Below are 12,972 nucleotides of genomic sequence, written 5' to 3'. Positions count from 1 at the left end.
CTCTTTATCTTTGTGAAACCCCCTCTTGATACCTATGGGAGATCCTCTAAGGGTAGCAAAGGTGCCCAAGTTCAGACCTCAGCCCAGGTTACAAAATGGAATTTGGCCTTCTCCAAAAATGAGTTTGAAACCCTGGCATAGATAATGATAGATATGATATACCTACCCACCTACACACACACATGCAAACTGATTGATAGACTGACAAATACCACAGACAGACACTTTAGATTGGCCAGAGGTGAAGGAACAATGAAAATCAAATTGAAATATTTTATTCAAAAAATGTAATGAAATTTGTATAATTATGAAATGTATTGAGTACATTACATGACAAATAAAAATGCCTACCCCCAGTCCCTGCATGATCTCCCTTGCTCAGAAAAGTGCCTCTTTCTTGCTGCATTGGTCCCCTAGGCTTCTGCACTGATGTCACTGTTAAGGTGACACACAAATCTTTGTCTGTCTTCGTGTTTGGCACACAGTAATATGAACAAGCAAGCTGTGTACCGGGGGGGGGGGGGAGGGTTAATTGTATTTAAATGTATTTTATTTATTCATTTTTTTGCTTCCTGCTTGTTTACTTCCCGCTCCTATCTAAGAGGAACGGCCCTGCATATTCTGATGCAAAGGAGGCTGTTTTTTCACAAGTCTAGAAGATGAGATAAGACGACAGTTGTTCTCCCAGGCAGCACCCACAACTAAAACGGCCGCCGGGACATCTTCAGAGAAATCACACACTGGGTGGAAAGGCTGTGACTGATGAAAGCAAGCGGTAAAACAAACAGCGTAAAGCTGATAACATGACCTCAAAATCAGGACAATGCAACGGATCCAAAGATGACCTTTTTGCTGCTTCTTACTACATGTAGCAGTGCATAACTCAATACACTTGGCAAGTTTATTCTCCTGCTGTGTTATGAGGGCACTGTAGGCACCAACAATCGAGTTACAGGAAATGTCAGGAGGCCAATGAATTGCTGAGGTGGATATCCACTCCGAATCCCCATCAAGCACAATGATTGTAATGGCAGCTAATACAGGATTGTAAAACTTTTAATACCATGCTCTGTGTGGGTGAATGGCTGGTGCATAGTAAGAGCAAATGCTCCTAAAAGAAGCATAAGGAGTCAATGATGCTTTTTTATTGTGTGGGTGCCAGCTTATTTTTAGGGACACAAAATTAAGAGTCCTGATCGACTAAAGCCCTTAACGGTTTCACTGAATGCTGTATGGGGGACTCCCGCCCTCTGCCTCTACAGCCCAGATCCTGGAGACAATAGTAGGAGGATCTCTGATGAGACAGGAGCCTGAGGGCCGGGAAGAGGAAGCATGCAGGCAGAGCCCCTCTATGCCAAAGGAGTATCTCTCCCAATGCTGCCACCTCCTCCAAGCAGTGCTGCTCCCCCCACGTCTCTGGCATGAGCAGCAGAGGGGAGAACAGAACCGTGGAGATCAATCTAGGTGAATGTAGGGAGGTGAGCCAGCTGTGCAATATGAAAGTCTCCCTGTCACTGCAGTGGAGTTTGCTTCAGTTCCCGTGGCCTGCTCCTCCCCTTGCCCATATCCCTGGGCTCCTAGAAAGGAGCTTGGACAGCAGCCGTGTTGGAAAGCAGGCAAAGGAAGGCCCTGGGTGGCCTCTGGAGATGAAATGCTCCTTTGCAGATTTGGAGACATGCAGCAGAAAGTTGGCAGTGGCTCCTCCCCATCCGCCCCTCACATCTAGCAAACAGCCCTTCTGGATTTTATCCCTGGAATTCTCTCTCTCTCTCTCTCTCTCACACACACACACACGCAAGCCATGAATAACTACGGCGAGGTTTATCCAAGAGGCTAAGGCATTCCGAGCAGCAAGGTGGCTGGGCCTTTATAGCCAGGTTAGCAAAAGAGCCCAGCAGTGCCCACTTAGACACCTAAACCAGGGCCACAGCCCTTTGGAGTCGATGGCAGTTTTTCCACGGACCGCAGTGGATTTCAGATCAGGGCCCTACATGGCTGGATTTTCAAAAGAGCTCAGCTCCCACTTAGGCACCCAATGAAGTCATCAAGTCTTCCAAAGCGCTAAGCTCCCATGAAGAAGAGTGGAGCTGCTTGGATGCAGGTGGCTTTGGGAAACCCAAGCCCAGTTGTCAGTGCTGAGGGCTTTTGAAAATCTGGCCCTTAATTTTCAGTCTGCTTTGAAAGCGCCTCACAAATGAAACGGAACAACTCTACTGCCCAAATGACATCTGGGGTGTGAAATAAAATAAGCCTAATCTTGAGGGGGATCTCATCAGTACAGGTTATTATTCCCCCCTTGCTAACGGCGAATGGCCCAGCCATCTTCAGCGAGCTGCAAGCGGTCTCCCAGCTGCCAAGATGAATTATGACTAGCATGAGTAATATTAACCCCTCTGGGATAAGTCAGTGGGTAATAAAATAAAAACCGCACAGCTGCTAATGGCAGCAAACAGAGTCTTTATTAATCAGCAAGTCTGATCATATCATGAGAGAGTTACCCAGCCTTCTGTACGGGCCGTGCTGCAATAAAGTCAAGGGGCACCATGCTCCCAATGTTTGCAGTGTACAGAGCAGTTTGGTGCTAATCATTATCCTGCCACGTTTTAAGGAGGGGATACAAATATATACAGCTTATCTGTCATGCCATCTATGGGGGTGGCTGTGTTAATAGTCTGGCCAGGTTACTGAACCTCAAGGTAGTTAAAAAAGGGGGGGTGGGGGGAGAGAGAGAGAGAGAGAGAGAGAGAGACAGACAAATGCTGTTTCCTGCAGGGTCTCCCCATAGTGTTCATTTGCAAGGCCTACTCGAAAGAGCAACCTTTCAGACACACAGCAGCACAGCTAGTTGTCATACCAGGGCACTTTTACTTAGTCATAAGGAGTGAATAAATTCACATCAATTGCTATAAGAAGGATTCAGCTCGCAGACTCTTTGGTGTAAATGCACGTCTGGTCTCCATTTGTAATGCATTCAGCTGACAGCACCACTGAGCACTGGTAACAAAAAAGTTCGGTGTATTGCAGCCAAAGTGGGCCTGTTCATTTCTGAGTCAGAGAGCTTTTATTGTCACATGTTAATGTGCTTTTAACACTGATAAATGATGAAGAGCTACAAAACATTCAACAAATGACTTTGTCAAAAGATAGGGGTTAGGTTGTCCATTGGCTAATCCAATATACTCCGGTTCCTAGTTCCCTTTTCTCTGGGATGCTGGTTTTACATCCCCATTAACTATTCTCTCTGTAGTTTTCCATGCAGTGGAAAGTCTGATCAAAAATAACAAAAGCCTTTGTTAGACTGCACTGGGGGCCAAAATGTAAGCACCAGAAACGTTCACAGGGACTAGGCTTTCCATGCTTTAAGAGAAATTAAAAATAGCAAGCCAGTCTACAATATGGAAACCCAATTGTACTGTGCAATTGTGTCATCGGGAAAGATTTCATTACAGGATTATTCTATGGTTACAAAGAACCAGAAAAATCTTTAGGAGACACGAGGGAAAAAGATCCCTTTCTTGATAATCTCATATTTTCAACATTCTTGAATCACTTTTCCCCCTCAAACTCAAGGTCTCTCCTCTCCCCTCCCTTTTCTAATTGGCTGTGTTAGTTTAAATCTTATTTCCAACTCTCTCCGTCTCTCCCCATCCTCCCAGTGCTACAGACACCAGGCCTTTAAAATTCCTGCTCCACTCCATTCCATGGCCCAAGGATGGCTTACATTTGCGCCAGGGCATCACAAGTTGTTGGCGTGGCCGCCACGTCTTTTGGTTATTGTTATGTTTTGGTTTAAGCACTGTTTCCTTTGTCACCTTTGGTATCAGAGGTGCCATATAAATATGATGCAATGTAATTGACAAAACCCCCGCATGCAGGCTCAATGAAGGTTCTTTGGAAGTAGAACTTTACCTTCTGTGTGATGTGGTTGACCCAAGGAGAAGAGCAGTTGCTGAGGTCCGGCCCTTGTGGGTCCCAGATCCCATCAGGAGCGAGACACAGGAAAGTTGAAACACCTAAAAAGACAACACAGGAAGGACAACTCAGGAAGGACAAAAGACAACTCTGTATTATCTGCTACCAAATGCATCAATAAGCCTGGGTCTATTTTCACAGGCTTCAATCATTTCATAATGAGAGAACATGTACCCAACATTTGCAACCCATGTAAGCTATGTTTTGAGGACCTCAATGGGACGATATGCCTGGCCCACATTACTATAGTATCCAAGCACCTCACAATCTTTAATGCATTTATCCTCACAATGCCTCTGGGAAGTAGGGAAGTACCATTATCTCCATTTCACAGATAAGGAACCGAGGCACAGACAGACTACGTGACTTGTCCAAGGTAACACAGGGAGCCTGTGACAGAGAAGGAAAGTGAACCTGGGTCCCACAAGTCCTAGGCTACTGCCCTAACCAACAGACAAGCCTTTATCTTTGCTTTGCACCCCCCCCCCCGATCAGTCCCTCAGACTCACCATCCCCCTCCCCTGCCATTTTATGAAGATTCTGCTGCACTGTGAAGCCCTGGAACCACATGGATGGAAACACACCAAGTTTAATAGCTACAAATAAGATGCAATACAATTCAAATAAGATGCAATAACTCACACTCCCCCGATCCCCACCACCACACACATAGTGACAAAAGGGACTTTAGGGGAGAAGCTGCTTAGCAAATACTTCCTAAACACTCTCATGAAAAAGACAGCAAAATATACCAGGAGCTTACAGACAAAGAGAAACTCAGTTTCAATGGTTCAGCGAGACAGCTTTAGAAAGCAAGGAAGCAGAGATGTAGATTAAAGAGCCTGCATCCCATAAGGTGCTCTGCACTGAAGAGCCAAACTTTTCAATAGGGAAGTAAATGAGATATGGGGCCTGATGTTACTCCCATTAAAGTCAAAGAGTGTTTTGCTGATGTCTTCAAAGGGAGCAGGAACCAGTGTACTGACAACACATGGCAGCTTTAATGAATCATATGAATCACAGAAATTAGAGCTAGGAAAGGTCTATTGGCCTCTCTGGACCATCTCCTGCCTGCGGGGAATTTTTCCATATTCCAAAATACTTCATCCAATCTAGTTTTCTATAACTCATGCAATGGGGGCATACAGATTCCCTATAAAGACTATTCCACTGCCTCATAGATCTTGTTGTTAGGAAATGGCTCCTGATATTCAGCCTAACTTTTCTTTTGCTTCCTTTCTTTCCTTTATTTTATGACCAGGACTTTATAGATGATTATTGTATTCTCCCCTTGGTCATCATACAGCTGAGCAATGGGCCTGATCCTCCAATGACCTAAACTTTGCGTAATCATTTACATCTGCATAAAGTGCCTCTAAAAGGCACCAGAAGTACTATTTTATACCCGCTCTGCACTCACTGGGTCCAAGTCTCTTCTCACAAACACAGGGTTTATATGTATTTTATGCTATTGACTTCACCTGGTGTGAAAGAAGGCTCAGAAGCAGCGCATACGTATGTAAATGATGACACAAGATGCACGGCACTGGAAAATTAAGACCTAACGTATTTTGCGCCTTTAAATTTTTCTGCACTTCTTCCAAAGCTGTATTAATTTTTTGTTGCTCTTTAGTGAATTCCCTCCACCTTCCTCATATTTTATCGGTATACGGGTTCTCAAAACTGGATACTAGAACCAGTTCCAGATTTACAATGGCACCAAAGGAACTGTGGCGCTGGGGCAATGCTCAGAAGTGGCCCTGTCTACTCGCTCCACCTCCACTCGGCCTCTTCCTTGGTGAGGCCCCGCCTGCCGCTTGCTTCTCTAATAAGAACATAAGAAACGTCATAATGGGTCAGACCAAAGGTCCATCTAGCCCAGTATCTTGTCTTCCAACAGTGGCCAATGCCAGGTGCCCCAGGGGGAATGAACAGAACAGGTAATCATCAAGTGATCCATCCCCTGTTGCTCATTCCCTCCAAAAAAGAGAGTAGCTTTTCACCCCAGACAGGACTTGAACCCACAGTCTCTGGTTACAAGGCTAATGGCTAAAGCATACGGGGTATACTCCCACTCCCTCTCTGCCCACTCCCCACTGTGTGAGCAGGGGCAGGGCCTCGAGGCAGAGCACAGGTGGGGTCTTTGGGCAAAGAGGTTGTAAAGGGGCGCGGCCTCAGGGTAGAGCGTGGGCAGGGCCTCGGGTAGGGGTGGGGCCATAGTCCGGGTACCAGGGCCCACAAAAGATTAATCCGGCCCTGACTAGAACTGGCTAAAAACCTCCTGAACATTTTCACCAAAAAACAGACACATTTTTCTTAAACATTTTGGCGGAAAAAAAAATCAAATCCAGTTGTTTGACATGTCGGAGAAAAAAATAATTTTGAATTTTGACTTTTCAAATTTTTCCCCCCATTTTTTGGCCAGCTCTCCTGTATGTATTTGACGGGAGAAATCTGCCTTTCCTTCCCCAGGAACTTCAGCGGGTGCTGGAATTGTGTGGTATTTCTGAAAAATCAGCCACTTCCAGTTAGGTGCCTAGCTATGGATCACAGAGCCCAACTTTCTGCACCCCAATTTGAGAATCTTGGCCACAATCTTTAAAATGATATCAATTGAAACAGCCGAAATCACACCACGGCAAACAATAAGACTTAGGATTAACTTCGAACAACCAAAACCTCGTCAATCAGCCCAGGCACTGCTCATCCATATACAGAACAAAGATAATACAGTGTATTGCATAATGTACTCAACAGGGCATTTCCCTTGGGGCACCAAGGCCTGATATTGCCAGATCCTGGGCAGCCTCCCCTCCCACTCTTTTCACTGGGAGTTGAAGGTGTTCAGAATCTTGCAGGGAGTGCTCGGCATATTCAGGAGCTGGTCCTTCATACAGCTGGGAATTCCTCAGCTGCCTGCCACACTTCCTACATAGCCATTAGCTGATTCCACTGGTGCCAGGCCATGTGGGCCTGCCTGCCTGCCAGGAGACAGTGTGTATGTTATAAATGATAGTAGCAAGCAGATCTCTGACCAAGTCACTGAAAGAACCAGACAAATGGAGAAAGAGGCAGAGCGTCATAGAATTAAAGGCCAGAAGGAACCACCAGATAATTGATTATGACTTCCTATATATCACAGGCCAACATCACCACCCAGCATCCGCACATGGCTTGCTCAGGCCAATTCAATGGGGCTCACCTACTGTTCCCATAGGGCAGGGCTGCTTTGCCATCTGTCCTTGCCGGGTCCTAAACCACATGATCTCACGGGCTTCCACAGCATCACAGCTCTCTGCCCCTACAGCGGGGAGCTGGGAGGAGGCAGGTGGAAGGGGTGTAGTCATTTCACTGGGGACATCTACCACCAGGGAGGGCGTGCTTGTGCTCCTGTTCCTTCTGCCTGCGGCTGAGGTGGTGGTGGTGCGCCCGGTGCTTGTGGCAGTGAGGAGAAGAGGGGTGCTGGTGGTGGTGCTTCCCATGCCATGCGCCCCAGATGTCGATACTTCTGAAACCAAGCAAAAGTACATTAAAAAAATGCAATTGCGGATCTCTTTGGCTTTGAGATGTTCTATCATAGAGGACACATAAATATTCCATGATGCACTGTTTACTCTACAAAATTAGCAAGGACCATAGGAAGCGACTACATCAAAACTGTGCCCGAGTACCAAACAACTCATTAATTACAGCTTTGCGAAAGGTAGGCTTTCATAGTCCTTCCCAAAGCATAGCAAAGACACTCTCTTTACAGAGTGCAACTACATTACAAAACACATAAGAGGTGTTCAGCTTCTTCCAATCAAACATTAATTCCTTCTTAAACGTCCGCTGGTGACCACTGTAGGCAAGGAAGAATAGGCCTGGAAGAATTAGATTTTTATTGCTAAATCTCAGCCAATGTCGACTTCACCTACATACACAAACTGATGAAAAAATATTTCCATTGATAATCATTACAATTTATAGATCGGCAAAACAAGAGAAATGCCGCTTGAGAGCTTATTAGTGTCAAAAATCCAGAGATATACAATTTTGAATGAGGCTCATTACAAATCGACTAGCAAATGCATAGTAAAAACAGGCATAATCTGCTGATTTAAAGATATTTACTTTGAATATTTTGACATGTGAGGTTGACAATTTGTGTTTTAATGGTTCACAAAGCTTTAACTATCACAAATCTACTCTCTCTAAATAATTGCCAGACCTCCCCCCGCCCCAAAACCATGAATATTCAAATAGATAAAAATGGGGGGGAAATGCTTAAAACCTATAATTTTGCACAACTGAACATTTAAATTGATAGAAATCTAAAACGATTCTTACAAATAAACATCAATATGATCTGTCAAAATTATCAAGACATAAAAATTGAATTCTACCACACCTATGTATAAGTATGTAAAATTACAATAGAATAGAGTAGATCTTTCAAGCAAGCTCATGTCACTCAGTGGTATTAACTGATGGATGGCTAATTTTGGCTGACCTGGAAAAGCCTTCCCCAGGAACTGCTGCTCAAAGAGATTCCCAGTACCCTGCTCAATGTCAGCCACAGTGCAGAACTGCGCTAATGACTACCACCAATGACTGTGTGAAACATCCTTCCTGTATACATCACCCTCTTGCAGTGCCTGACAAGAGTACTGTCTTATGGAGAGTCATTCCAGCCACAAGTGCACACACAGGGATTAGCCCAGAGGTGGTTTATGGAACTAATTCATTCACATTCCATAACAACTCCCGTGCTAATGCCTGATCCTACCAGTAATGCTGGCGCCCTCCCAATGGCGCACGTATGGTGGCCTTAAAGGAACACCTCACAGAAGGCACATTCCTTGATGGTTTAATCATTAAAAGGATGTTCCATTACAACTGTTGCTGACAAGATGGGCCTGGCAGCAGTGAGAGGTTAACTAATTTAAAACCACATTAACCTGCTCTATGTTGCATAATTGCTCTGCTAAGTATTGTGTGTGAAAATATGGAGAGACAGTTCCCCTGTAATTACATTATTTTGTCTGCTATTTAGACCCACATGTTGGCTCTGATTAGGACTTCCGAAAAGCTGACCAAATAGAGCACTCTTATTAGGTACTTCATTACAATGTGCACTTCAGGCTGAGACAGAGCTGTGGGTCCTGGCTCCCTACTGCCTTGTCTCTTGTGCATTCATTTAAAGTGCCTCCATGCTGCACAGAGGGGGAATGAGTACACAATGCACAAGGGTAGAGGAGAACTGGCTTCCTGTTATCGCCACCGTCGAAAAAATGGATGCCTTTTCCACCACCTTTTCCGCACTGAGCAGGGACCCACCCCCATGACAGTATATCATACATTTTTGGTAGGAGACTGAGGCCTTCCGATTTTTCGCTTGGCGTAACATTTTGCTTCACTCTTGAAACTAGGGCTTGCCGAAGTGTCCAGTTTGGGGAGAAACAAGAGTCCCACAAGCCCAGTTTCATGGCAGGAGAGTCACTGCAGCCCATGACACTACACAACACCATTTAAAGATATGTTGGCTTTTTCTCCTTAAAAGCAAATATACCCCTTGAGGCCCTGGAGACATACACTTTACTTAGTACTCCCTTGAGTGCAGGGGACTGGACTAGATGACCTCTCGAGGTCCTTTTCCAGTCCTACATTTCTATGAGTCTATGAACGTAGTGTCTGAGCACCTCATAATTGTTAATGTATTGATCCTCACAGCACCTTGCATGGTAGGGATAGGTTATCATCCCCATTACACAGGTGGAAAACTGAGGCAAAGTAACATGGGGAATCCAACCCATGGATTCAAACCCAGATCTCAGACCAGTGCGCTCACCACTGGACAATCTCTCTCTTCTATATTGAGCACTATGACTAGCTAGCTAAATATTCTTGGAAGAATCTTAAGTTTTTAATGGGGAGATTTTTATCGGACTCAACTATCAATTTCTTGCCATTTACATTTTTTTTAAAAAATCACTGTTTCTGTGATAACATTATTAGTTCAATGTACTTGCTTTATGGCTTTCCTCAGTGACAACCATACTGGGCCCAACCCTGTGATCTGTTCATTCAGCATCAGTTGCATGTGTTTTGCCCCTTTTGGGATCAGGCCCTTTATTATTAACCTCCTGACCCTAACTTGCCAGCATTAAACACTGTGGTCTATATGTGTGCATACAAGAACTGGGTTTGTCAGGAGGCGGCTTTGAAAATCAGGGTCGTTTAATCTACCATGGGGCTGCTGATCATATTTTCTAGCATGTTCACACTGACTCACTTTCACTCTGTGTTCTGGGTTTGAATGAATCTCAAAAAAAGGCAAAGCAAAACTTCACAAAAATCACCAGGTTTCACCTTGTTTCTGTTCAAAGCTGCACTAAAACACCAAGCTACATATGCTCTCCATCTGAAGTTACTGCATGGCTAAAAGGTTCTTGAGAACTTCAGCAAATATGGTATAGTCAAATTTCACCTGCTTTTACTTTACAATGTGATTAGAAAGGAAGAAAGAAAGAAAGAAAGAAAATTGCCATAGGATGTTTCCAGTTGCCTTAGGTAACTATACTTTACCTTTAATTTTCAGAATAACATATACTAAGTAGTGTGAATATAGAGATGGTCATGTCTATATTAGTTAAGGCACCTAAGGCAAAACTGACCTGTAATTATGAGTGACCACTCAATTTTTACAAACATTTCTGAGTGTAGGTGGAAAAGACAAATTGTTTTTCAAGAGTCAGTGGAGAACAATACCAGAATTAATGCCCAAGTATACATAGCCAACATTTTAATTAATGGGTGTCAAAAATTAGGGGGTAAGTCCATATTCAGGCAACTCACTAAGTGACCTGGTTTTCAAAATGATGAGTGCTCAGCAGCTCCCATTGACTTGAACAGAAATCTCGGGTTGTTTGAAATGTTGAGCCTGCTTTTTAGAAATAGTTATTGTAAATCTTGGAGTATATTGGTTTTAGGTTGTAGCTCTGTAAGGTTTATTTTATCAGGTATGCATTGGGAATTTACAAATATGTTTCCTTAGTCATAAAATGGCAGTTATTTTATCTGCCTAGACCCCTGGGCATTGATGCAAGAAGCAGTTTCAAGGGTATTTTTCTCTTTCTTTTGTATGTGTGTGTGTGCTTCTCTATTACTGTTACAAATAAATAAATAAAAACAATCTCAGCACTGAATGCAGCTTCACATGAAGGACAAACAATAAGAAAGGATAAAACAACTGGTCTGAAGTCACCGAACAGAATTAGATGGACCGAATTCAGTTCAAAGTTCTAATTATTCAACAAGTCACCATGATAATGAGTTCCAAAAGACAAGACTGCCATATTAACAGCAGTGAGTTTTACAGAACACAGAAAGCTCCCACTGTAGATTTCACTCACACATCCATGTACTTTAAAACCAACTTAATTGGTTAGTTGGAAAAGAATAGATTGGAATCATTTACATATAAATAACTCTTAAATCCAAGTAAAACCACGAATAGACTGCAACTTGTGCAAATTTACTTGAATTTCTACAGTACAGAATACAGATGAGCTACCCAGATTTAGCCACATTGCCAATAAATGGTCAATTTGAAACTTGAAGAAAATCAGTGTTGCATGGGGCCATTTTAATAGAAGACACTACTTCATAATACAATGTTTTCTTACAGAAGAGCAGTAACCTTTAAAAATCATTAACTTTATTATAACTAGAAATGCGGATGTCTGGTTATTTTATTTTTATGGCTTGTTTTATTATGCTTTGCCATTTTGAGAGTTTAAGGTTAGATTTAGGGTAAATTTAGATTTCTATAACAAGCTTTAGATGCAGAACATTTGTGAGTCTCTACACTTGGATTCTATGGAGCATCGTTCTGGTGCTAAATGTAACCCACAGAGCTACTGGGAAAGTCTGAGCCCTGGTTTAGGCAACCGTCCCTTCCCCTAGATAACCTAAAGCAATACTTTATTTTTTCTCCCCATATCCTATACATATACGGAAAGTCTACATCAATAATATAAGACTAGCTTTTCCAGACATGCTCAGACTAGAGTGACAGCTACAAAAGGGCATTTCTAAGGTCCTCAGCAGGATAGCTGCAACTCACTAGGAAATATATAGACCTACCTAATGGGCTGACTGTGTGAGGAAAAGATATGACCCATCTTCCCTGCTCTTTCTATTTCTCAAATTTCACAGAGTTCAAGACTTCAAGATCCATGCTCAGGCAAAACTCCCATTAGGCTCAGTGGGAATTTTGCCAGAGTAACGACCAAGTAAGGACTATGCTCAAAACAAGCAGTGTTTTCAAGAACGTGGAATAACCACATCCTTTATTTTTTACTTCATTGCCTAAAGTGATAGCCCAGCTGTATTCAGTTAGGCTAAGATCACTGTATGGGTTCCTGACACAGGAAGAATCCCATATGTCATCTCATACTCAGTTATATTCACTCCTTTGTGGCATTGTCAGACACCGGATTGTGTTCACCAGTGACCATACACTAGACTCATAGACATTAAGACCAGAAGGGACTATCATGATCATCGAGTCTGGCCTCTTGCACATTGCAGGCCACAGAATCTCACCCGCCCACGTCTGCAATAGGCCCATAACCTCTGGCTGAGTTACTGAAGTCCTCACATCTTGATTTAAAAACTGCAAGACTAATCTTTTTATATTACAATACAAACTGCTTTGATTCTAGGCAAGAGTGCCTGTCATCACCAAATATTCATTTGCTCAGGTAATCTTTTAGCGTGTCTAAACATCAGGAAAATTACCCTGGGTAATTCATCTTTGGAACAACTTACCTAGGGACATGGTGGATTTTCCATCACTTGAGGCCTTTAAATCATTTCTCAAACTGGGGGGCCCGACCCAAAAGCGGGTCACAAGGCTGTTGTAGAGGGGGTCGTGAGATCACAAAAATACTGCCAGGAGGAAGAGGGAGCTGGAGGGGGAGCGGGGATACAGCAGCTGCCTCTCTCTGGCCAGCC

General features: G+C 43.5%; 1 protein-coding gene across 19 annotated transcripts in view; it reads right to left on the bottom strand.

Annotated features, from left to right (window-relative positions):
• ADGRL3 (adhesion G protein-coupled receptor L3) overlaps positions 1 to 12,972 on the bottom strand; it is an 815,007-nt gene that overhangs the window by 182,354 nt on the left and 619,681 nt on the right. For 16 of the 19 annotated variants that reach the window (XM_084625891.1, XM_084625888.1, XM_084625889.1 and 13 more), the window contains 2 exons: positions 7,175 to 7,480; positions 3,910 to 4,013 (listed from right to left, as the gene is read on the bottom strand). In XM_084625891.1, coding sequence (XP_084482017.1) covers positions 3,910 to 4,013; positions 7,175 to 7,480 — 410 coding nt within the window. The remainder of the gene's footprint in view (positions 1 to 3,909; positions 4,014 to 7,174; positions 7,481 to 12,972) is intronic. The other 3 variants (XM_084625893.1, XM_084625898.1, XM_084625885.1) reach the window with 1 other exon arrangement.

The sequence above is a fragment of the Lepidochelys olivacea genome, assembly GCF_965140295.1.
Source record: "Lepidochelys olivacea isolate rLepOli2 genome assembly, chromosome: 4".
Classification (NCBI taxonomy): Eukaryota; Metazoa; Chordata; order Testudines; family Cheloniidae; genus Lepidochelys; species Lepidochelys olivacea.
The sequence above is the reverse complement of the archived record's forward strand: the minus strand, read 5'-3'. Positions and strand labels throughout refer to the sequence as shown.